The following is a 26856-nucleotide window of genomic DNA, read 5'->3' on the forward strand; positions in this document are numbered from 1 at the left end:
AGAGTCCCAGGGGAGCACATTTAAGGGCAGGCCTGTGCCCGTAGGGTGGGGAACAAGGGTTTGGGGGGCCTGGATCTACTTCATCTATCACCCCCCATCTCTGCACAGGCCTGATTTCATCAGGGTTCCCAGGCTGGTACACAGGCCTGCGAGCCTCAATCACTCCTTTCGCACTGTTTGCAGGAAGAGAATAGCTTTCAGCTCAATTACCCTTCACATTCCAATATCATAACGCTCCGATAAGGCTTTTTAACCAAAAACAAAAAAGCCGTGTCTGCCACAGGCCGGCTGCAAGGCCAGCCGTGCAGAAGGGACGGCCCTGCCTGCCTAACGGCCCCCCAGGTGAGACTATGGGAGGGGACCCATCCCAAGGCACCAGCTACACAGAGAGGACTCTGAGGTCCAGGGCCCCAGTTTACCGACAACATATGCCCTGCTTCTGCTTGTCAACCACTGAGCCTGAACAACAATGGGGCCTGGGACAGAACACTGAGGCCCATGTCCAGAGGGGCAGCAGGGAGTGATGTGCCCCAGAATGGTCTGCACTGTCACAACACTCATCCCACTTTCTCCTTTTGGGGCAGGGATGCCACCCAGGCCCCTCTGAGTGCCATGACATGATGGCCTAATTCAGCTGGGCCACAACCTGGGGACCTGGGGTCTAGTCTTCATGTCACGTCATATCCATTGGCTCATGTGCCTTAACAACAACGGGGACTAGTTAGGAAGCTAGCTAGAACTAAGGTTAAATATTAACTCCACTGCATAGGTGTGTAAACTGAGGCCCGAGGAGATGAAAGAAGTCCAAAGACATGAAGAAGAATCTCAGTCTGGTGTTTTTTTAAGATGCACTGCTGCCACGGGAGGTGAGGGGGGAGGGGTGGGGGTAGAGGTGGGGGGCAGGGGTGAAGTCTCCTCCAGTCCAAAGAATCTAGGCAGGAATGAGCTTATCTCTACTCCCTGATGTACGCAGCGAGTGTCCCCACCTGAAACTGTTCTCATGGGGGAGGCATAACCCAGGGTCTACACCACGAGTCCTGCATGCTCAGTGAATTCCCAGTGAGCACACATGTTCCACACCTTGGAGGGCTCCAGAACAGTGTCCAGAGAAGAAGGCTGGCCCACCTTCTCCTGATTGGCTATGCTTTCGTCTGCCCAGCCAGCTCAGTGCTAATGGCCTTGATGGCCATGTCCCCTCCCTGTGTCCTCCTGGTCGCCTGTTAGCTGTAGCCAATTTGCTCATGATTTACCACTCCAGGGCGCTGACCCGTGAGGGAGACACACGGGACAGAAGGAGGCAGGGCGGACGTCATGCCTGATGGGTGTGCACGCGTGCGTGTCCTGGCTCAAGGGTGGGGAGGCGTCTCTCCAGGAACGTGCTACCCAGCCAGGCTCTCTAGGACTGGGAGCAGGGTCGGGCATCCCCACCCTTTTGCTATCCCATGCTGATTACGGCACTAGGTACTGTGCTAGAGAGAGGAAGGCAAAGGGAGACCTTGAGGGTTGCCAGGAGCCATAGGCCGGAAGTCAAGCCCAGGAACAGCCCTCTCACAATGGTCTGCTGCCTGCTGGGTCCCCCGAGAATCCAGGCATGTGCACGGGATACACAGCCCAGCCATGAACACCTCCATGGCCCTGCCTCTGACCCACTGTCAACAGAGGCAGCACAAGCGTGGTGGGGGCCCTGGAGGTGCACCCGCTGGGTTCACATCCCAGCTCAGCAACTGACAACCTTCCTGAGCCTTAAATATGGGGGTCATCCCAATACCTACACCAGAGACGGGCAATGAAAAGTAGCAGGTGAAGGCTGTACAGTCTCCATTATTGTTATGAATGTTGTTCAGTGCCTTCCTCATGCTGGTACCCCTGGCCCTTACGGGTCAAGGAATTATTGGATACAGATTCCATCTTTAATCAGTTCACACACCTTGGAACTTGGGACCAGGAGGACCCACGCTTCAGACAAGTGGTATTGTCAGAAGCTGGAACAGGAGGCGGGAGGAAGGCATGGTCACCGAGCCCTTGCCAAGTCCTCTAAGTGTCTGGTACCATGTCCCTTTCTCAGTAATGCCCCTGAATCCAGAGGGCCTTTTCTATTCCTGTGGGGTCTGCACCCATCTCAGATATAAGGAAGCAGATGGGGAATCCAGACACAGAGGAGGCCTCTCTTGGTTTCAGACACAAGCTGGTTCCTGCTCCCTCCCTCCTAGCCCAGACTGAGAACACCCTGCAGGTGACCCAGGCTGCTGAAGGGTAGGGTGGCAGAGGGACAGTACAGAGCAGAGAGAACAAATCTGCCAAGCTCATTTAGAGCTCCAATCCTGCTTCCCGGAGGGAGGGAGTGGTGCTCGATCTCCACTCATGCCACATGTCACAAGGGACTTGGGAATTAGGATGGGGTGAGAGGGTGGGTGGCAAGGCCGAGGATTCCTGTAGCACTAAAGCTGGGATGGGTGAGCTGTCCCATTTCACTCATAAGCAATCCAGAAGGGGCCAAGCTTTTGGTGGTAGTTTCCTGAGTTCTTAAGCACTGGCCTCCCTGCCTGCTTTAAAGATGCCACCGTGGGTGAGCAGGGTCCAGCTGGGACCTCCAGAGGCCAGGGACCATATCTCACTCCTCTTGTGTCCCCAGAACCCAGCATGGACTTGGCATCCAGCAGGAATCCAGGAGATACTTGATGAATGAGTGATCAAAGGAATGAGGGTGGGGTCAAGTGCATGGGACTAATAACACTTCTGCATCCCATCACTACTCTGGCAGTAGTCAAGTAGAGACCCCTCTCTGTCTCTGAGCCTGTTTGTGTCAAGAGGTCGAGCTTTCAAGGAGGGCCTCCAGCACTCAGGCACCTGCTAAGCTCTCCTTCAGGCAATGGAGAGGTCTTCCTGGGTTTCCAGCAGCCTGGGGCCAGTTCTGCGATGTAGTTCAGTTCAGTTCAGTTCAGTCGCTCAGTCGTGTCTGACTCTCTGCGACCCCATGAATCGCAGCACGCCAGGCCTCTCTGTCCATCACAAACTCCTGGAGTCTACCCAAACCCGTGTCCATCGAGTCGGTGATGCCATCCAACCATCTCATCCTCTGTCGCCCCCTTCTCCTCCTGCCCTCAATCCTACCCAGCATTAGGGTCTTTTCCAATGAGTCAACTCTTCTCATGAGGTGGCCAAAGTATTGGAGTTTCAGCTTCAACATCAGTCCTTCCAATGAACACCCAGGATTGATCTCCTTTAGGATGAATTGATTGGATCTCCTTGCAGTCCAAGGGACTCTCAAGAGTCTTCTCCAACACCACAGTTCAAAAGCATCAATTCTGCGGTGCTCAGCTTTCTTCACCGTCCAACTCTCACATCCATACATGACCACTGGAAAAACCATAGCCTTGACTAGATGGACTTTTGTTGGCAAAGTAATGTCTCTGCTTTTAAATATGCTATCTAGGTTGGCCATAAACTTTCGTCCAAGGAGTAAGTGTCTTTTAATTTCATGGCTGCAATCACCATCAGCAGTGATTTTGGAGCCCAGAAAAATAAAGTCTGACACTGTTTCCACTGTTTCCCCATCTATTTCCCATGAAGTGATGGGACCAGATGCCATGATCTTAGTTTTCTGAACGTTGAGCTTTAAGCCAACTTTTTCACTCTCCTCTTTCACTTTCATCAAGAGGCTCTTTAGTTCTTCTTCGCTTTCTGCCATAAGGGTGGTGTCATCCGCATATCTGAGGTTATTGAGATTTCTCCCAGCAATCTTGATTCCAGCTTGTGTTTCTTCCAGCCCAGCATTTCTCATGATGTACTCTGCATAGAAGTTAAATAAGCAGGGTGACAATATACAGCCTTGACGTACTCCTTTTCCTATTTGGAACCAGTCTGTTGTTCCATGTCCAGTTCTAACTGTTGCTTCCTGACCTGCATACAGGTTTCTCAAGAGACAGGTCAGATCGTCTGGTATTCCCATCTCTTCCAGAATTTTCCACAGTTTATTGTGATCCACACAGTCAAAGGCTTTGGCATAGTCAATAAAGCAGAAATAGATGTTTTTCTGGAACTCTCTTGCTTTTTTGATGATCCAGTGGATGTTGGCAATTTGATCTCTGGTTTCTCTGCCTTTTCTAAAACCAGCTTGAACATCTGGAAGTTCATGGTTCACGTACCTCTAACACAACTCTCCACCCCCTCATCTGCAAGCTCTCCCTCTCTCTACACCCACTGAATGGACTCCTAAGCTCTCCCACGTCACCCCTCCTGGTTTCTACAAGGCCTCTTCCCATACAGTGGCCTCCCCACCTCTGTGTGCCCCTGCCCCATGGCTGGCCCTCATGGATTACCTCCAACAACCACCATCTCATACCTATGTCCAGACAACACTCCCCTGTGTGCATAAATCTCCCTGCCTTAAGGGCCCCAAAAGAGCAACTGAAGTAGAGTTTGGGGGTGCTGGAGGGATGCCCTGTAGAATGTATGTCCTACTGCTCTGCCTTCAAAGCATCTCTATCTGTATCAAACCATCTCCCATCTGTACTGAAACAAAGTCCCACAAACTCCATGGCTTAAAACAATGTAAGTTTATCATCTTACAGTTGCTGTGGTTAAAAGTCCAACATGGGTCTTACTGGACTAAAATTAAGCAGTTACAAGGCTTACATTCCTTCTAGGGGCTCCAGAGGAGAATCTGTGCACTTGCCTTTTCCAGCTTCTAGAAGCCATGCTTATTCCTTGGTTGGTAGCTTCTTTTTCCATGATCAGACCAGAAGTATAGCACCTTCAAATCTCTCTCTCTGACCACTGCTTCCATTCACACCCTCTCTGATTCTCCTACCTCCCTCTTAAAAGGACCCTTGTGATTACAATGGGGCCACACAGATCAGCCAGTTATCTTCCCAGGAAGGCCCATAACTTAATCACACCTGGAAAGTCCCTTTTGCCACATGAGGTAGCACAGTGCCAGTTTCCTATGATTAGGATGCGGACACCTTTGGGGTTATTGTCTGCCTACCATACCCCAGCCCCACTAGATGACACCCTTTCCTCCAGCATTCCTGAGTAAGGCATCCTCATTTCCCAGTGCTGCCTACAAACTCTGGTGAGGCCAGGCTCAACCCTTCTGTAAAGGCCTTGGAGAAGGGTTTGCAAGAACTGAGCTGCCTTCAGCATTTGGCTTTGGGAACAGAGCACACCAGGAATGGTTCATGAAAAGAAGGGGAGGGAACAGCCATGCAAAGATCCTGTGGCACAAGCCCTCAGGCACCAAAAAGAAGGTAGAGGCATAAGAAAGCACAGGTCAAGGGGAGGTGAAGAAGGGACTGGGGCCAGGTCTTGCCAGCCTGGCAGGATTCTGGTCACTGACCTCAGAACACCACGGAAAGATTTTAGCGACATCCCTTGCACATCAGAGGAGCTTGGTACAACCGAATGAATGGATGGATGGAAGAATGAATGAATGAGCCCGTCTATCTTCCTTTCACCCCTCACCAGTGACCTGCCCCAAACCTCCCTTCTGCACAGCAACAGTTAACGGGATCTCCCAGGCTTGCTCACTTATTTATTTCCCCATGGCTGCTGCTACCGACCCATGTAGCCTGAGCGTGGCTCTGTGGAAATGTCTGTAATCGCCAGCACACTTTAGGCATTACTTCCACACCATTAAGGGCTTTCCACCCCAATAGCTGCTGCTGCATGTCCCTCTGTCTATCGTTTGGGCTGTGTTGGGTGGATTTTTTGTTGTATTTTTAAAGGTCGGATGGCCCCTGAGTTTGGGGAACCTGATGATGTGGAGAGGTGAGGAGAAAGACAATGCTTTGGAAGAATTTATTATTCTTCTCTACTGTCCTGGCCGTGCCCCAGCCCTGAACAGAGAAGGGGAAAAAACAACAACAACCACAATCACTTCAAGCTGCTAAGAAGCCTTTAAAGATTTTTGTGTTTTCTCATGCAGGCCTGAGATTGGTTTGCTGATAGGAGCTGCAGCTTTGTAGAAGACTGAAGGAGCCGAGATGCAATAAAGGTCACTTCAAAAAGCCCTCTCCTAAGCAAACACCTCCCCACTTCCACTTTCTCCAGACCCAAGGCTGGCCTCTCCTTATAGTAAACCCCAAGCCCCAAGTAGAGATACACTGAGGGTAAAATGCAATTGGACTCACTCTGCGGGGACAATACAGAGGAAGCCATCTAGGGCAAGCTGTGTAGGCCTGGGAGACGACTTCTATGAGGATTGAAGGAGCGTGCAAGAAGGAAGGGGCCCACCTCCTTTTTTCCCTTCCCCTTCCTCTCAACCCAAGGTTTAGCCATTCCATTTAGTTCCCCGTGCAGCCTTGTGTCTCAGCTCCCAGGCAGTTCCATATCCACCTGCAGGGATGACCCGTGACCAGGGAGGGGCTGCCTAGAGGGGATGCCCACAGGAGATAAGTCTGTCCGGCCTAGCTGTGTGTGGGCTGAAGGCTGAGCCCTGCACATCCATTGTCTTATGACACCTGCATGTTGGCGACCCTGCATCAGCACCACACTTTTAACCAGAGACAGGAAGTCTCCTAGAGACTCACAGACATAAGTTGAGAGACCAATGTTCAAACCACTAACTTAACCACTGTGCTTCTATTCATTGTGGGAAGTGACCTCTGAGAAGAAGCTGGCTGCCTGTACCCTGAATCTTAGGTAATTAAAAAAACCTTCCCTGGTGGCTCTGTGGTAAAGAATCCATCTGCAATGCAGGGGATGCAGGGAGATGGGGGGTTGGATCCCTGGGTCAGAAAGATACCCTGGAGGAAGGCATGGCAACCCACTCCAAGATTCTTGCCTGGAGAATCCCATGGACAGAGGAGCCTGGTGGGCTACAGTCCATGAGGTCTCAAAGTATCAGACAAGACTGAAGTGACTGATTATGCACACATGCAATAGAATGTATATAATAAAATGAAAATGGGCAGAAGTTACCCATGAGGTTAGAAGCCAGGATAGTGTTTACTTTCTGGAGGGAGGAGGAAGGACTAGAAAGGTCACAAGGGGGCTTCTAGACACTGGAGAGGTTCTGTTTCTTGATCCAGATGTAACACAAACGTATTCACTTTGCAACTAATTCATAAACTTATGAACACTTATGGTTGCTCACTTTTCTATATATATACACTTAGGTAATACACAGACTCAAAAAATGGAAGGAAGGGGGAGCTGGGAGGAAGTGAGGGAAAGAAAGAAGGAACGAAGGAAAAGAAAACTCATGAAGCCTGCAGGGCCATTGGAGAAAACACATCAGGGGTTAATCCATCCCACCTGAACGAGGCTTTAAGTTCAGGGCCTTCCTATCTGTCCTGTAGTTTTACCCACACTGTGGAGTGGACAATACTAACAGTCCTATCTGACAGAGGGGCAAACTGAGCCCTGGAAGGGGGAAGAGACTCATCCAGCCACAGGTGGTGGGGCCCCTGACCTCTCTGGGCTAGAGCTCATCCGACTTGAACTTACTGAGCTGTATGGACAGGTGACAAGCTGGAGGGGCTGTTCACTGGCTGAGCCAGCCTGAGGAAGGCTCAGCACCCAGACCTGGGAATGGCTGACCTCTCCTGCCTGAGGCGAGGCCTGGTGCCATTCCAAGAAGGAAAGGCCAGGCCAAGGTAAGGACACAGAGGGTTCACCAAGGAGGAGGTTTAGAAGCCAGGATCGATGGAATAGGTGTAGGAGCAACTCGAAGGGCAGGGACTAAGAGAGGCCTATGCCTTCAAGTCCAGTGGAGAAGATCAAGTGAAGAGCCCGGGTCTGATCCCAGTGGGTCACTTCCAAAGGCACTAACCTGGGCAAGTCTTCCAACTCCTCTAATACTTGACTTGGTTATCTGTAAATGTGGACATAGAGGACCTCCCCTGCCCTCCCCACTCTGTTCCGAGAAAGGAAGAGTAGGGTTTGGCTAAATGATAGGAAAGAAGATGGCACAGGGGGTTTGGGAGAGAGCAGCTCAGGGGAGGGCACAACATGAACACAGGCAGGGTGGCAGGAAAGTGAACAGACTGTAAGAGGCTCCGGGACAGAAAGGACAGGAAAGCTGGAGATCAAAGCCTCACGCAAACGGGATGGATTTCTACAATGTAGGGTTTGTGCTGGGAATGGAGGCACAGCTGAGCTCACACTGGAAGATACCAAGAGGGGAGGGGTCAGAGGGAGAGACTTCCAAGCCCTTTCCCTCTCTTGGGGGCAGGACTAGGAAAGGGGACCAGGAGGTGTGACCCTCCTGGACAAGGATGTGACCAAGCATTCAGCTCTTCGTGGCTGGCAATTCCCTTTGCCAGGGAGGTGGGCCGGCCGATGGATGGCAAAGACAGTGAATGGGGGGATGACTGCACTGAACCTAGTGATTACGCCCGGGTGAAATTTCTCAACCGCATTATTGCATCTGGAGAGAAGAGCTGGCTTTTTAATAGACGGACAGGAGGCTTCCACTTAAGGTTATTATAAAGAGGGAGAGTTCAGCCCCTCCCAGCTTCCAGCCAGCACCACAAAGTTGCAAAGTAACTAAAGGATGCTAAGGAATCACAGAAATTATAATAGTTTCATCACTCGAGACTTCTCCTCTTTCTCTCATTTTCTGGTAGAAAACAAGGTGGGTCAAGCAGTCTGTGAACGCATCAAAACAAGCTTATTGAGTGGGGGCCTCAATGTTATGGGGGGTGTTGACAGGCCTGTCGCCAAGCCATTCTGACAATATTCAAACTTGTTAGGGGAAGTATAGGGGCTGAGACAAAATCCCAGAGCCCCTGAGAAGAGGCAAGGCAGAAGCGCAAGCTAGTGTCTGGTCCACACCCTCTTGGACCTCTTGGCTTTGCATCAAGAAGGCAGCCTGAGGCCACTGCCCCTGGGGTATGGGGGGTCTGTGGGAGACCAGACCACCCCCTGTGCCACCAGCCCAGTTCTAGATGTCCACCTGGGAAAACAGTGCTGCACCTCCCACCCAGGCATGCCCTCAGTCTCATCACAGGTGCTGGAAACTGCATCTCTGAGTATCTTGCCCAGTCACCTGAGGTCTTCAGCAGTTCGCCACTGATTTACCAGGTGACCTTGGGCTCATCCTTGACCCTCTCTGGCTTCTGATCGCTACAGAATGTGTGGTGGGAGGAAGTCAACTTGACTGCCCCTCAGGTGCTGGTTTCCAGGAGCCTATTTGAAATGCTCTCTGAAATTGAAATTACTAGTTATTTCTAGGTGACTCTGTTTCCATTTTTCCCTTGTCATGTCTTTGTTTCCTGTTTCCCACATGTTTCCTGTCTCCTACTGGACTGTAAGTTCTTGACCACTGACACCCCAATACCAACCATTCAGTCCATAGCAACAGAGCCTACCTGTCCAGCTGCAACTTGGACTTCAAGCAACTTTCCTGAAGTTCTTTGGGAACTTCTCAGAACAACAGGAAAGCCGATCAACTATCCTGCGTGGGTGCTGCTTCATACACATGCTCTCACGGAACTTTCACAACCCCAATGTACCCCTATTTTATAGATGAAGAAATGGAGGCTCCGGGAGGCTAAGCCCCTTGCTCCCAGCCTCCCACTGTGAAGTTAGAGCCCCTGTGTGCCTGGTTCCCTCACAGTGCTGCAGTAGGGACCAGGGACCCCATTCACAGATCGGGATCAGGTTCTTATCACACAGTGAAGCCACGGCTGCCCTTGGCTGCACGAGGGACCTTCTTCAACCCTGTTTCCTAAACCTGTCCTCCCACTCAAGGTCTAAGGAAACCCCACTGCCTAGAGGGAAAGGGGTGCAGGCAGGAGTTCTGCGCCCTTCCTCCAACAGGCCCCAACGGGGGAAGAGAAGAACACTAAGGAGAAAGGGAGATGAAAGACGCCAGATGGACTCTGGCGCATGAGGCTGACAGCCCAACAATGCAGCGGGAACATCTCCAGCAGGCAGCTATCATCTCCTTCCATTTAGAGGTTCTTTATTTAAAGGGCAGGGGGCACAATAAAAGGTAACCCAGCACTTGCCAGAGAATCCCTAATGCACACAGGCTGGGTTCCACACACAGTCCCCTGCTTCGTATGCATGGCAGAGGGTCCTACAGTCATTGCAATGGAATTATATGGGCCCCCAAAGACTCCCAGTGAGATTCGGCAAGGAAACTGACGTAATTAAGAACATTATTACCATTCAAACAAAATAATAAATTTAATTACATCTGGGCTCCTTCCATCTCCTGCTCCTGCACTGTCCTCTTTCCTCATGCTGAGGATGGTGGCGAGTGTCCACAGCCCTGGCCAAGCACCCCAGGCAGGGAAGGAGGTGCCACAGGGGTTTCGGGGGATGGGGGGGGTCCTGGGCTTCACTCCACTGTGGGGATGAGGGAGCAGGGAGCTTCGAACTATGTGGCTGGGCTGAGCTCTCTGGGCCTGGATTCTGTGGCACTCCATTTATTTCCTCCTGGGCACCTAAGACTCAAGGAAGAGACGGCAGAAAGTTGTTGAACCATCCCTGCAGGCAGGTGGAGCAGGCTGGCGTTTACCCATGTGTGTCGGTCTCTTACTTCTCACAAATAATGCTGCATGTACATGTGGGGCTGGAAATCTTGGAGGTTGCCTTGGGGGGCTAACCCAGAAGGTCATGAAGAAGGTGCATCACTATGACCAGAGCTGGGTCCTGACCATTGGGATGGTCCTCACTGCAGACTGCTGGCAGAGGGCTCTGAGTGAAGTTTCTCCACTGGACCCCCACAGCCTGTGCACAGGGCTCATGGGCCAGCTCCCAGCCTTGGATGGGGGGAAGCCTGTGCTCAGAGCCCAGAGTCCCCAGCTCACCTCCCTGAATCCTGTCTATATCAGGGCAACTTTTAGCAAACCACAGCAGGTAATGGCAGAGTTGCAAAAAGACCCACACAAAGGTGCTGAAAGATGAGAGACAGAAAGACTATGGCTCTAGTTGCAAGAATATCTGACACCAGGGGACTTAGGGAAGGCAGTGACCTTGCACTGGCCTCAATTTCTCTTATCCTGAAAATGGGAAGAAAAATTTTCCCCTAACTTACAGAGCTGTCATAAGGACAAATGAAAGACAGTGAAAACACCAGGACACAGAGAAGACATTACTTAAGTGCACACACACTCACACACCACCATCACCACACACACAACACCTCAAGACTGTTGCAACAGGCTGCGCTGTTGCTTTGGTGTGTGCATAACTTCACTGCTACAATCCCAAAGCCTGCTGTTCTTGCTGCTGCAGGCTGTGACTCCCACTGGGAGAAAGGAGGAGTTCTAGGTCCTGGTCACTGTGCTGACAGGAGGAGACCAGAAAAGACAGGCACCTCGGGGTGCTCACTGAGGGGCACAGAGGCGGGGCCCAGGGCCGCCGCCTGCTCTGACTCTGGCCAGCAGGATCCAGGGACCCTGAGATGACCGACTGGTCTCCCTCTCCCAGATCAATAGGCAGGTAGTTATAGATGCATAGGGGGCCGCCAAGCACCGTGGCCCCAGGGTATAAATTAATATGCCTATCAAGGGGCTGCCTCTCCTGGCATGGGAGATGACACTCTGTGAGCAGAGCTGATACCTTAGGGGAGATGGCAGGCACAAGCCAGTGGGAGTCTCTCTCATCCCCACTTCTCTCTGCAGCCTGAGGATGCAATTTATAAATCATTCATTGTCTGATGGACATACCTTGAGGAAGGCAGCTGGGGGCACTGCCATAGGGCTCAGTGGGGCTAATAAGTTTGGCAAGTCCACCTCTGCAAGCTCTGGGCCACTCTGGGCTCCCCACATGCCCAGGGCACATGGGATGGCACGGCTGAGATTCAAGAATTGGCAGACAACAGCGGGCATCAGTCAGCACCAGCAGTGAGTTCTTGGCATAAATACTCCTGCTGTCCTTCCAACCACCCAAGAGGCAGAGGAAGCAGCAGGGCTCTGCCCATTTGTCAAGTTCACATCCAAGGGCCAGATCTTGGGCTGGGTACTGAGGACACACGAGTACTTGAGCTCTGTCCCTGCTCTGTCTGGCAGGAGAGATGGACATACAATGACTATAACCATGACCATTTATTGGGCATTTACACTGGGCTCTATGCTAAGCAATTCTCATACATGGTCCCTTATACTTCAGTCTCACAATAATTTTGCAAGGCATGCATAATTATCTCCATTTTGTAGGTAGAATTGACGTTACCTGCTGAAAGTCACATAACCAGACCTGTCCCTGAATCCTGGCCCCATCCTTGCCTAGCTTGGGGCAACTTATATAACCTCTCTACTCCCATATCTACATCTGTAGAATGGGGACAAGAGTGGCTACCCCATGAAGTAAGGGCTCAGTCAGTTCCCATACCAGAAGTATGGCATTAGGCACACAGGAAGCTCTCAATAACAAAACACCAACTTATTATTATCATCATAGGAATGAATTCTTTGTTTTGTTTCACTGACAAATGATTATCAAGAATACTCTCCTCCCTGTTTTCCCATCCCTAGGAAGGACATACAAGGAGTGACTTTCATCTGTCCTTATTAAGTGATATGGAGAGATGGTGTGGCCTAGTTGGACCTGGAGCCAGGAACCCTGGGTTCTGGTTCCGATCATGTCCTGAGCCATCTTTGAGGATCCGAAAAGAACTCTCAGTCTCTCGGGTCCCTTTTGACTCATCTCAGGCCCACTCCTCCCCACCTCCAACCTCATCCCCATCTTGCTACCTGGAGTCAGGGGTGACAAAGATCTACACAGGACCTGTCCATCACAGAAACCTGGGCAGGGAGCCAGAAGGCCCACTTCCAGCCCAATTTGTTTCTACAAGGTAACAGGGGGCACTCGCAAGGGACACACATACCTATACAGTCACTGTCACACCTCAACAGGATTTCTGGTCAGGAGTTAGAGTTTACCTCCTTCTTCAGGAAATTCCAACATATGGAAAGAAAACTAAAGGATCTCAGAAAGTATATGATATTCAGAGAGAACATAATCTGCTTTTCTGCTTAACAAACTCCTACTCATCCTCTAAGGTCCCATATGAATAGCCTCCATATATAGACCAGTTCACTCCTTCCACAGTTCACTCCATAGGTCTATTCCTTCCATCCCACTTTGCACATTCTAAGCTGCCATAGCATTTAATACATTTAGAGGTAGTTAGACATCTACCTACTTGTTTTTCTCCCTGTAAAATTACCCCCCCTGAGCACAAAGACCCTAGTCTCAATCAGTAGTATTTCACCAAATATATTATGAGCCACAAACTGGACTAAGGGCTTTTCCTACTGGCATTATTATAGCTCTCACAATAAGCCCACAAGGGAAATATTGTCACCCATCTTATAGATAAAAAACTGAGGTCCAGAAAGATTAAGTTCCTTCCAAAGTTATACAGCTGGCAAATAGTAGAGTCTTTTTTTTCTACCCTGAATTGCCAAGCCAACTGAAAATCCCTGGGCCCTGCTCTATAGCTGTTCAACAAATGTTTGTGTTCATTTCAAACAATTTGAGGGAATCAAAGCACAGTGGATCAGATTTGGGCTTTGAAGGACAGGAGAATAGAGTTAGGCTTCAAGAAGAAAGAAAACACTCCAGAACTAGTTAGAACAGTACAACATGTGTTTTACAAAGAAAAGTGACACACAGACACATGCTCAGAGGCACTGGCTTAGCCCCTTGGCTGACAGGAGGATTCATGTGGAGGAAGATACGCTGAGAAAGGTAGGGTGAAGCCAGATGGCTAAAGGCCCAGCTAAGGAGGCTCAGCTTCTCGGAACGTCAATGACATGGCCAACCCTGACACTCCAGAGGCCCTCCTGAGCCCAAGGAGCCTCCTGGCACCATCTGTCCTCTGACCCAAACAGCTAGGCCCTAGAGTCACCTCCCTGGGGCACAGCTGAAAGGCTGAGAGGTGGGGGCAGAAGGAGGAGCACAGGGCAGTGCTAAAGGTCAGCGAGGTGGGCACACACCCCTAACAGAGGTGCTGGAGCAGTGCTGCTGGGCAGAGACACAGGCAAACACGTTTGAGTAAATTGGAACGCCATAAAAGTCTATTACAGCAAATCAAACAGCAGTCAGCATGACAGCCATTAGCCTGAAATGAATACACGGGGACTTAATGAGGTCTGTCGAGGCTGGCTTGGTGAATTAAGTTGCCAATTCTAGCAGGATTTCCCTTTTCTTTACGGACTTGAAAGCATCCACGCTGCCTCGTTAGGGCTTCGACAAGTGAATTGCAGGGCCTTTCACCCTGATAAAATGGATAATTACATGTAGAACAGCTTAGTGAGGGGAGAGGGGTGGGCAGGAGGGGAACTGAGAACTAACAAACCCAAACACACCTGCCCGGCTTAGGCAGGGGCTTTCGGAGGGAGAGGGGGCAGGTCTGGGAGGGCAGGGGGTGGGTGAACTTCTCTAGGAAAGGGGCAGTGCCTGGTCTTGACCTGCCTCCCACCTGCTCAGGTGCTAGGCCTGAGGATGTGATTCCCCGCGGGTTGAAGTTTCTAGGCAGCTGTGGACAGGCTGAGAGTTCTCAAAGATGGGCTGCTGCAGCACCTCGGAGAAACCCTCTGGTGGGGATGGCCAGAGATGTTATCCCCTAGGGCATGCTGTCACCGTGGAGTTAAAAATGCAGCCTCCTGGGCCAGCTCTACCCCCCAAACCACTGATTCAGAATTGCAGGGGCCCAGGAATATGCAGCCTAACTAGTTCCCCAGGAAATTCTGATGGGGTATGTTCAGGAGCCTCTGATTCATCACCTCTCCAATACTTAGCACTAGATGGCTTCTGAAACACGGGCTTCTGCTTCTGTTCGCATAACTCTAGGGATGGGGAGCTCAGTACATCCCTCAGCAGGGCTGGGGAGGAGACTGTGAAAGTTTCAATCAGCAAATTCTTCCTTATGTAGACCTAGAATTTACTCTCCTGTAACTTTTTCCTCACACCTATTCCAGGGTTCTGGGCACAACAGACCCAAATATTATCAAGGTCCCTGGGGCTCGGGGGAGTGGAGGTCAGGAAGGTTAAGGATGACATGTAGGTGGCTGGGACTACCAAAAGGGGAGCTAAGTAGATGGAGGGAGCCACTGGAGGTCTTTGCCTGGCCTTCAAGGAATAATGAAATACTGGAGGATAAGAAGGAGCCACTCATTTTGGGATTCCTACTCAGACCATGGAACGTCAGTCCTGGAAGGGGCCTGGCCAACTGCCTCAGCTTAACAGCCAGCAGAGGGGCAGCAACAGGTCTAAAGTCTTAGTTGTTAGCACTAGAACCCAGATGTCTTGATCTCCAGGCTACCTCTTTCCACCATATAACACAGGAGCTCTGCTGCTCACCTTGGCGAGCTTCTCCTGGAAACCCACCTCTTCCAGGAAGCCTACTGAGATTTCTCTGATTGCTCTGGTAACCCCTGAAGACTGATGCCTTGTGGGGTCTGTAGTGCCCCCTCCCCATTCCTCTGGTTTGTGTTCTCACCCTGTTCACACCCACGGGGCCTCTGCCACTGAATCGTACTTCTCAAGGGCGAAGGCCTGGGGTTTCCAGGGTGACCTCCACGTAAGCCGGAGATCCCTGGCTAAAGTCTGGGCCAGGACCAGCAGAATCTTAACTGGTACTCCAGCTGGGACCTGAGTCCAGCAGCTAAGCTCTAGCTCAGATGACCACCCCAGGGCAGGGCTGGTCAGTGCCAAACCACCTTAGGTCAGGAGTGGCCAGGCCTCCATCCAGCTGACACCATATCCCCATTGGCTACAAGGAGCTGCCCTGAGCAGGGCATCGAATATCAGGCCACTGAAGTGACCCAGGGAGGTTTACATGCAGGTGAGTAAACCACATGGGCCTGCCTCCAAGGACTGTATGTGCTTTGAGCTAGCCCCTCTTGGCCCACCCTCTCCTCATCAGATGGGCAGGAGGCAGGCTATTTTATCTCACCTGTCCTCTGCTTTTATTAAAGAAGGAGGACTATGGCCCAGAGGTTAAATGATGCACCCTAATGGACCCAGAAATCTGAGGGCAGAGCAGGGGCTAAGCCTGGGGTCTCTGGCCTCTGGTTCTGGCTCCCATCATTATATATTCTTCTGGCCTCCCAGGTCTCTGTGCAGTGAGAGCCTGGCATGGTGCCAAGCTCACAGCAGACACTCAATAAATATTTGTTAAATAAATGAATGACTGAAGAGGCTCTCTCCTTGGAGGCAGAGGCCTTTAGAGAATCCTGGGGGATTCCAATGGGGCAGTGTTGGAGGTCACATTTTCTTCTGGCAAGCGAGGTAGGAAAGGCTGGCCCTGGCCCAGGGGCTGAGAGCAGGGATGCGACCCCTCATCCTCTTGCCATTGCTGCTGTCTGCTGCCCCTGTGAAGGAAGAGGGCAGCCATGCCTTCCAGGATGGCAGCTGAGCAATGGGTCCAAGGCTCATTAACTCCGAGCCATGCCCTTGGTTTCTAAGCCCAGGCCCAGAGTGCAGGCTGGCACGTAGAGACCCTTAATTAAATTAGGGAGACTTCCAAATGAGCAGGGGCCCAGAGCCAAGCTGCAATCCTGGGCATGCCGGCCACAGCTCAGGGCACTGTGCCCCTGTGCTTGGGATTGCAGGGTCTCTCTCCCTGCAATCCCACTCTAACAGGGAGGGCATGAGCACCTCCAGTGTACCCCACCCGCACATTGGTCCTCTCTCTGGCACAAGCATAGGACCCTTGACTCACAGCTGAGTAAGGAGGGCCAGCAACAGGAACTTGGGGGCATGATATGTTTCTTCATCCTTGAGGCATCTGAGGCTGCCCTGGGAGTCAGGAAGCTGGCAGTCAAAACTGTGTGACCTTAGACAAATCACTCTCCCACGCTGAGCCTCACTTTTCTCATCTATAAACTGAATAGGTATTTTCTAGAGTTCTTTCAGTTTCCTTATCCAATGACATAAAGGGGCGAGAACTCCAATGCCACAGTGGCAGCCTGCCTCTCCCTAGTGTACACCATCTCTCATCCTCACCCTTTACTGCTGCTGTCCAACCCAGAGCCCCTAGGGCAGGCCTGAGGGACACCCAGTTAGAAGCTCTTTATTTGCCACCTTCAAGGTCTTTGAATCACTAATTGCCAGCCCAGAAGCCTGCCATCAGCCACCAGGGAGAGGGACAGCAAGCAATGAGAACCCTGGGGCCAGCAGCCAGCTTATAACCGAACTGTTTGTAATGCAATAATTTGTACTTCTCAATTATCAGCAATGGCTTGGTTTTACACTCATGCACTCATGCAAATACACTCAGAGTACACAGACGACCCAGAGGAGCCAACGGCCGGCGAGCCAGCGGGGCGAGCCAGCGGGGCGAGCGTGGGGTTCAAGAAAAAAAGCCCTTTCTAGTTACTGCATGTGCCCTGCATCCTGAAGAGACTGTTCTTGCCAAAGCTGGGAGGCCTGGGGTTTTAAGTCTGCCAACCCACCCGTCCAAGGCCCACACTCTGTGAATGGAAAAAAAGAGGTACAACCTGCCTCTCCCAACCTCCGTCCTGTCCCCGACTCTAGCCAGAGTTTGGGGATTTATCCAGGGCCCTCTCTCAGGCATGAGACTCCCACCAACCTGCTCTCTGCAAGCAGCAGACAAGCCCCCTCAGAGGTACTGGCTTGGTCACCAATGTGCCCAGAGCAGGTGCCCGGGCTGAGGTGTGGGCAGGAGAGAAGGAGCTGGAGCTGCCCTTCCCCCAGCATCAGTATACTCCCAGATGGCCCCAGAGAAGCAGACCCCAAATGTCCCTTGAGTGTGACCCCAAGGGCACCTACCTCAGGGATGCGGACACTGTAGGGCTGATTATGAAATGTGGGCGCGTTGTCATTCACGTCCCCGACCTGGATGTTCACCTTCCTTGTAATCACCTGGTAAGACAAGCGTGGGGAGTTAATGTCGGCCTCAGCCTCTGGCCTCTTTCCACCGGAGGCCCAGGGACCCCGCCTCCCCAGGCAGCAGGGGCCTCGGGGGACACTCACCCCCTGGTGGTCGCTGACAGAGAACTCCACTGTGAATTCTGACTTGGTCTGAAAGAAAATGTAGGGAGGGAGGAGAACAGAATTAGAGGGGCGAGCTGAGGCCCTGAGTCCAGAGCCCTACATGGAGGTGGAGACCCTCCAGCATTGCCCTAAGAGCTGATCTGGGACTGGATAGCTGAAGCCTTCCCTACAATATAAGCATTGTCTTTTGGATTGGAGAAGTAGGTTCGGAATATGGATCTTTCCTATAAAAGAGAAACAGATTAAAAGTCAAGAATCTTGGGTTCTAATCTGGGCTCTGTCTCTAGTCTGCTGTGTGATCTCGAGCAAAGTGTGGCCACTTCAATGTGAGGAGAAGGGGGGGGTGGGTTTGCTCAAATCCTTACTTTAATTTGCTAAAGGCTACTGTCATCAGTTCCTGTGTCTCTGGAAAATATCCTTTGGTGGAACATTTGTTGTGGGGAGTGGGCAGAATGTAGGAGACCTGGATTTGATTCCCGGGTTGAGAAGAACCCCTGGAGAAGGGAGTGGCTACCCCCTCCAGTATTCTTTTTTTTTTAATTAATTTGTTTTTAATTGCTTTACAGAACTGTGTTGATTTCTGCCAACCCCCTCCAGTATTCTTGCCTGGAAAATACCATGGACAAGGAGCCTGGTGGGCTGCAGTCTAACGGGTTGCAAAAAAGTTGAACACAACTGAGCCACTGTCTTTCACACACATGGAAACAACAAGTGTGGCTCCCATAGAGCCACCATCCTACAGGGGATGTACCCAAGGTCACTGTCCCTCCTGCCTATCCAATGTTGCCCCCTACTTGGAGACACTCCCAACCACCCCATTCTAAAGCCAAATGCAGACATCAACACTGGCCCTGACACCATTCAGGCAGGAAGATTCTGCTTCAGGGTGAGAAGACGATGAATCATCTTCCTCTAGCATGTGCCCCTGCCTCCCTAGGGAAGGACTGGGGTGGAGGTCAAGGCGGGTCATACCTCTCTGTCCAGTGGCTGCCGAAGCCACACCACGCCTGTGTCAGGCTCCACAGCAAAGAAGCGGGCGGCCTCCTCCCCAGACACGCCAAACACCAGGGGGTCATTGTCCATGTCTCGGGCCAGCAACTGGGTCACAGAGGAACCTGAAGTACCCATGGGGGACAGCAGAGGATAAAAACAGGAGGTTAGTCCATTCTTGAGCACCTTACTCTGGTAGCTGAGTTCCTGTGGGGAGCAGTCACCCAACAGACCGCCAGCAGGTCACTGACTGCTGCAGCATCCCTTTGCATCTTTGGCTCCATCCCAGGCTCCCCGCCTCTGCCCTGGTCACTTGTCACAGTGTTTAACAGGGAACCATCATTCACCTTGTTCTGTGACTTCCACATATCCTCTTTTCTTTTAACTTAGAGAAAGGGTTCTCCATGTGGCTCAGATGAGCACAAGTTCACAACCCTTCAATTCTTATGTTCCAAGATGGACACGCTACTTAGCCCTAGCCAATCAGAGCACAGCATCTCCCTTATCACAGTGATTGGTTCAGGGATGAGCATGTGACCCAAACTAGCCAATCAAAGCCAACCCTGGGACTTCTGCTGAAACAAGTAGGAAAGAGGTGCTTTTCTTCCACTGGGTTTGGTCATCTTTGGCATCACAGGAACAGCCTCCCTGATGATGAGGCCAACAAGGAGGAAAACAGAGCCAAATGGTGCATGGAAAGAGATTCCTAACGGTTTGAGGGTCTGCAGTCAACTATACATGATATTAGCTCCATCCTCTGGACTGCTCAGCTATATGAGCTAATAAATCACCCCCTCCTTTTTTTTTTTTTTTCTTGCCTAAGTAGAGTTGGATTTCTGTCTTTTACAAATGGAAGCAATATTTTCTAATTCAGAAAATTTACAAACCTGGCATTCATGCAACAGTGATTAGGTGCTGGCTGTGTGGTGTACACTGGAGCACACAGAGGTTAGGAAGATATGCAGCAGCATCAGGAGACTCCAGTCTACAACCAGGTGACAAAGTCTAGCTCCTGTCCACAATTAGAGGACTAAGTTGTTGCCTTCACCAAGAACCAAAGCCCTGGCCAGAGGCCACCCTGGGCATCAGAATGCCTGGCCTAACCCTGCCTAAAAAGTCTTAGAGTAGGTCACCTTCCCCTGGGGTTCACAGCAGCCCCCTCAGGTACCCTTCAGGTAAGATGACCAACCACCCAAGTTTGTCTAGGACTGAGGCATTCATTATTTCTAGGATGAAGCACAAGCTGGAATCAAGATTTCTGGGAGAAATAGCAATAACCTCAGATACACAGATGACACCACCCTTATGGCAGAAAGTGAAGAAGAACTAAAGAAGCTTTTGATAAAAATGAAAGAGGAGAGTGAAAACAGTAGGCTTAAAACTCAACACTCAGAAAACTAAGATCATGGCATCCAGTTCCATCACTTCATGGCAAATAGATGGGGAAACAATGGAAACAATGATAGACTTTATTTTGGGGGGCTACAAAATCACTACAGATGGTGACTGCAGCTGTGAAATTAAAAGACACTTGCTCCTTGGAAGAAAAACTATGAGAAACTTAGACAGTGTATTAAAAAGCAGAGACATTTGCCAACAAAGGTCCATCTAATCAAAGCTATGGTTTTTCCAATAGTCATGTATGGATGTGAGAGTTGGATTATAAAGAAAGCAGAGCACCAAAGAACTGATGCTTTTGAACTGTGGTGCTGGAGAAGACTCTTGAGAGTCCCTTGGACTGCAAGGAGATCAAACCAGTCAATCCTAAAGGAAATCAACCCTGACCATTCATTGGAAGGACTGATGCTGAAGCAGAAACTCCAATACTTTGGCCACCTGATGCAAAGAACGGACTCATTGAAAAAGACCCTGATGCTGGGAAAGATTGAAGGCAGGAGGAGAAGGGGATGACAGAGGATGAGATGGTTGGATGGCATCACTGACTCAATGGACATGAGTTTGAGCAAGCTCCGGGAGTTGGTGATGGACAGGGAAGCCTGGCGTGCTGCAGTCCACGGGGTTGCAAAGAGTCAGACATGACTGAGTGACTGAACTAAACTGAACTGAGGCATTTCCCAGGAGATGTTCTAAAACCAGGAGGTCCCAGGCATTGGATTAGCTGGTGACTGTAGCTTCAAGAGGTCCTTAAACCCCCAAGAACTGTGCAAAATGTTCTGAGTGTACAGTCTGTCATTCTCTGCAGGGAGGGTCTGCAGTTTCCATCTGATTCTTGAAGTAGTTAAGTTAGAACTATGGCCTTCAGCAAATCACTTCTTTCAAAGCCTCAATTTACCCTATAAAATGGGATGGACACTCTTTTTGCCCCACATACTGACTCTCATATTTACTGAATAGCTCTGATTATCTAGCTAAGGAAGGAAGGATTCAGAACTTGGGACTTTATTTAGAAAAGAATCCTGATGAGCTTTTCTAAGTCAACTTTTGAAAGAATTTCTAACATGACAATGAGAACCAGTATTCTGGAGCACTAACCACATTCCAGATACTTGGCAAAGGATTTCTATGTAATATCCAATTCAATCTTTCCTGTTATTCTCTTCACTTAACAAATAAGGTAACAGAGTGATTAAGTAATTTACCATGCCCACACAATTAGCAAATGGCAGAGTAGGACTTCAAAGCCCAGGCATTCTGGCCCAGTGCCCACATTTGTTTCCACAATCTTACAAATCTCAACACTTGATATGTGAACTCAAGATTCAGGACTTCCATGGACATGACTCTATCAGGCCCTAAAGTGACTCAGAAAAAGAAGATACTGAACAATCATTGGGCTCTTATGAAACGCCAGACATGAAATGCAAGCCCACTCACATGGGTTCTTTCACTAAATCCTCTCAACAACTCTGTTTGGTAGTCATTTTTCTACCCATTATACAGATTAGGAAGTTGAGGCTCGGAAAGGCAAAATAGCCTCTCCGAGGTCACACATCAGAGTAGGACATGGCAGCATCCAAGGTGATGAGAGAAGGTAAGAAGCAGAAGGAGGAGTGAAATCATAGAGTCAAAAAATCAGAGATCTTTTGGGGAGTTAGGAGAAGGGGATGACAGAGGATGGGATGGTTGGATGGCATCACTGACTCGATGGACATGGGTTTGGGTAGACTCCGGGAGTTGGTGATGGACAGAGAGGCCTGGCGTGCTCAGTTCATGGAGTCGCAAAGAGTTGGACACGACTGAGCAACTGAACTGAACTGAACTTCCCATTTTAAAGGCGGAGAAACTGAAAGCATTTAGCAATTTGCCCAAAGTACAACAGTCAGCAACAGAGTCAGGGCTTAAGCCCAAATTTCCAGACTCCCAGTACAGTGCTCCGTCCTAGGGGAGGAAGGAGGAGATATGTGAAGTCATAGAAAAAACAAGCACATCTCCCCAAAGCATCTGTGTCACTGAGTGACAAGCAACTATTTTATATAAGACAAATGGGAATATAATGCAAGTATAATATTTAATTCATTTTTAAAGATATAATCTAAAAACCATAAAAGAATTTCCAGCCTCCTGCTGACTTCCAGGGACACCTGGTTCCTTTCTGATACCCTCAGGGGTCCTTTAGTGGCAAAGTTTGAGGAATACTGAGCTATTTCCCAAGGCCTTGGGGAGATTTAACATGAGGAAACTGAGGCCCATGGGGGCCCTGCTTGTCCACAATACATCAGCAAGTCCATGGTAGCCCCCTGGACTGGAAATCTCACTTGTCAACCTCCTTCAGGGTCCAGCCAGGTGGAGAATATGGGGCCAAGCTCCCAGCCGGCCCAAGGGATTCCAGAAAGGCCACACTGGCCCCCCACCCAAGGTCACACAACTTGGCCCAGTATCACAAATGGCTCTCCCAGGCCTGATGCTCAGGCTCTCCCAAGAAGGGGGGCGCTGGGCAGGACAGGGATGGGGCCATCAGCTTCTGTCACCCACCCTGTAATTTTCTGGACTTTTATCCATTTTCCCCTCAATTATGTGCTGCTCAAAATGGTCCTTTTCGGCTTCCTCACGGGCTCTTGCCTGCTCACACCTTCTTTGTGTCCCAGGTAATTGCTAGTGACCTTTTCTAAGTGTACTAATTAAAGGTGCCAATTTAATATTATATTTAAGACAAGACGCCCCGCAATTTTCCTGCTAGGCACATACTCCCCCGCCCAGCTATCCTGCCACTCTGTAGAAGCCAGGCCTGGCTTTGGCTCTCCACGGCACAGGACTCATTTCCCCATTAGAGAGGCTTCCAGCAACCTCTGCACCATTCAGACAGGAAAGAGGCCAAGCTGTGGGGCCCAACTCCCACTTAGTGCCCCCAGAAGCAGCCCCTCAGGAGAACCATTCCAGCTGTGGGGTCCTGGTGTACACACATCATGCACTGGGTTTGTTTCCCACCTGGGAAACAGTAGACCCTGCAACTCAAGCTATGCAATACTTGGAGCTCTTGTTTTTAATTGTAGTAAAATATATATAATATAAAGTGTATCATTTTAATTAATACTGTGGCATGCAGTACATTCACAATGTGGTGTAAACATCACCATTATTTGTTTCCAGAACATTTTCATCACCCCAAAAGGAAACCCATCCCCATTAGCATTCCTCCCCATTCCCTCCTCCCCCAGCCTCTGGCAACTGCTAATCCACACTGCCTGTCTCTACAATTTTCCTGTCCTGGATATTTCATATAAATAGAATCATACAGTAAGTGCTGGGTTTTTTTTTCACTCAGCATGTTTTCAAGGTTCATCCGTTTGTAACATGTATTAGTATCTTTAACTTTTTATTTTTTATTGGAGTACAGGTGATTAACAATGTTGTGAGAGTTTCAGGGGGACAGCAAAGGGACTCAGACATGCATACATATACATGTATCAATTCTTTCCAAACTCCCCTCCTAACCAGGCTGCCACATAACATTGAGCAGAGTTCCCTGTGCTAATATATTAGTATTTAATTCCTTATTATGACTACTCCACTGTATAGTATGCTATATTTTGTTTACCCATATCATCAGCTGATGGACATTTGAGTTGTTTCCCCCTTTTGGCTACTGTGAATAATGCTGCTATGAACACCTGTGGGCAAGTTTTTGTTTGAACATCTGTTTTCAATTCTGGGGGGTGGGTATATATCTAGAAGTGGAATTGCTGGGTCCTATAGAAACTCTTAACTCTTTGAGGAACCACCAAACTGTTTTCCATAGTAATCACACCATTTACATTTCTGCCAACAATGGATGAGACTTGAAGTTCTCTTCAGTAGTCAGTCAGTTCAGTGGCTCAGTCGTGTCCAACTCTTTGCGACCCCATAGACTGCAGCAACGCCAGGCCTCCCTGTCCATCACCAACTCCCGGAGCTTGCTCAAACTCTCTTCAGTGGGAAGAAGGATAATCATTGTTTCACAGGGGCTTACCACTCCCTGTATGTGGAGTGATGGGAACTTGGCAGTCCTCCATAGCTGATGCCGTCGGTACCCTGCCCACTATGCCTTACATACCACTGTCATACATGCCAGCCTCACAGCCAACTGCCAGTCCTGAGGGATTCTGACCACCACAGATTGCTTCAACCATACACAGGACAGGCCTGTTTATGCCAGGGAACTAATGCCCCTGGTAGAGCACTCAATGAATGACTGATGAAAGATGGCAGATAAAGAGTTGGTAGATAAATGCCCTAGCTCCCTCATCTCTCAGGGGGTTACTCAAAGGCTGTTTTCCAAACCAGCTCTTGAAGTTCCCCCATGGGATTCATGTCCACTTGCCCACTGAGGTGACTTGGTTGATGAAGCATCTTTATGACTTCCTTCTCTTCCCAGTCTCATATTCTTTCTCCCTGACCTGTGTTTCCTGGACTCTCCTCCCCAACAAACTATTTGCACTTGAACTCTCATCACAAGATCTGCTTCTGCTTCATAAGACCCCCTAAGACTATGGCATCAGGATCACACAGTGTGCTTGTTATAATACAGATTCCCAAGCCTTGCTCCTTGATAGGCTGCGGAGGGAGCCTAGAGTGTGAACGTTTAAACAGCTGCTTCCATTCTCCCTGCAAGAGATTCTGACACACAGCCAGGTTTAGAAGTTCTGAGATTGGTTTATAGCAGGGTGATATTCAAATATTTAACAACAGGCACAGTACAGGCATCAACCAATCAGAGAGGGTGCTGGCCATAAACAACCAGACCAGTGAGTACTGCCTGTAAGTCAGCCTGGTTTATGGCTCACATTTTGGATGCAGAGAAAAGCTCCTCTGGCCCCAGGATGATTTACAGGCTCAGTCTTAGGGCTCTCAGCTCAATCGGTGCTTCTGGAGGATTCTCTGTTCTTGGCCTCCCCTACCTCACGGGGAAGGGTAACCCAGAAAGGCTGGCCCCCTCCACCCTGAGGCAACCCAACCCAGGTGAGGGCTCAGCCTACCTCATGGGTGGAAAGTGGAACCCTGAAGAACTTAAATCACTATATACCCATGTTCATAGCAGCATTTTAGTTACAATGGTCAAAAGGTGGAAGCGACCCAAGTGTCCACTGATGGAAGAATGAATGAACAAAATGGGGCACCTACACTGAATGGAAACTATTCAGCCTTAAAAAGGAAGGAAATTCTGACACAAGCTACAACATGTATGAAACCCAAGGACCTTATGCTAAGTCTATGCTGATAAATCGGTCACAAAAAGACCAACAGTGGTATTCTTCTGCTTACATGATATACTTAAAGGAGTTGCACTCATAGAGCCAGAATCTAGAAGGGTGGTTGCCAGGGGCTGGGGACAGTGAGGGATGGGAGTTGTTGTTTAAGGGGTTCAGTATTAGCTCTATAATATGAAAATAATTCTGGAGATTGACTGCACAACACTGTGAACATACCTAACACTCCGTATACTTTAAAATGGCTAAGATCATAAATTTTATGTCATGTGTCTTTTACCACAATTAAAAAAAATTTTTTTAAAACCCAAACTTAAACCAGATCACATCTAAGGCCCCTGTGACCTGACCTGAGACAATCCTCCCACTGCATCTCACAAAGTGGTCCCTGGACTCACCCCCACCTCTGCCATGGTCTTGCCTCTGCTCCTGAACACTCTGTAGCTGCCTTAGGACATTTGCCCTGGTTGTGTTCTCTGCCAGGAATGTTCCAACCTGAGGTCACTATATGCTACTCATTATTCACCTCTCTACAATGCAGGAGACCTGGGTTCAATACCTGGGTCGGGAAGATTCCCCTGGAGAAGGAAATGGCAACCCACTCCAGTATTCTTGCCTGAAAAATCTCATGGATGGAGAAGCCTGGTAGGCTACAGTCCATGGGGTCACAAAGAGTCGGACACGACTGAGTGACTTCACTATTCACCTCTCAGGTCATGAGTTCCCTTCTCGGAGAAGGTAACTCACATACCCCATCATATAGATAGAGTCTGTCTAAAGAGATGTCATTCTGTGTTCTCACACCTCACGTCACTGTCTTCACAGCCCCTACCTCATCTCAAATGACCATGTTTATTCACTTGATTTGCTGACTACCTGCCTCAACCCATCTTCCCCCTTCCCCACACACACATTCGTGTTAGCTCTATGGGGGCAGCAGCCTAGCCTATCATGTTCTCTGTTGTATCCCTAAGCCTAACATGGGGCTGGCATCATGGAGGCACTCAGTGAATAGTCATTGGGTAAATAAATGAATGCTGTCAACTGCCGAGAGGTGTTGGGAAAAGAGCCCCCAAAAATCACGAAGATCTCTGAGCCACGACAAAAGGAGAGAGTATGGCAAACTAACTCTTAATTATGTACACTAATGGACAAGGAAAAGCACAGCTAATCAAAACCTACCAATGCCCAAACCAGAAGCACTTGGCTTTGGATGCAGGTGGAATCATACTAGGGCATCATTGGCTGATGCTCCATTCTCTCAGGGACAGCCTTGTACCCTAGCCTAAGGCCATGTACT

At 49.7% G+C, this 26856-nt stretch overlaps 1 protein-coding gene across 1 annotated transcript in view; it reads right to left on the reverse strand.

The window, feature by feature from the left end:
• The window catches only part of CDH23 (cadherin related 23), a 434929-nt gene that overhangs the window by 305059 nt on the left and 103014 nt on the right, over positions 1 to 26856 (reverse strand). Inside the window, exons 4-6 of the mRNA XM_081567063.1 lie at positions 18895 to 19037; positions 17902 to 17949; positions 17698 to 17790 (exon numbers count right to left, since the gene is read on the reverse strand). Coding sequence (XP_081423189.1) covers positions 17698 to 17790; positions 17902 to 17949; positions 18895 to 19037 — 284 coding nt within the window. The remainder of the gene's footprint in view (positions 1 to 17697; positions 17791 to 17901; positions 17950 to 18894; positions 19038 to 26856) is intronic.

The sequence above is a fragment of the Giraffa tippelskirchi genome, chromosome 2 (assembly GCF_054371585.1).
Source record: "Giraffa tippelskirchi isolate mGirTip1 chromosome 2, T2T-mGirTip1v1.2.pri, whole genome shotgun sequence".
Taxonomy (NCBI): Eukaryota; Metazoa; Chordata; class Mammalia; order Artiodactyla; family Giraffidae; genus Giraffa; species Giraffa tippelskirchi.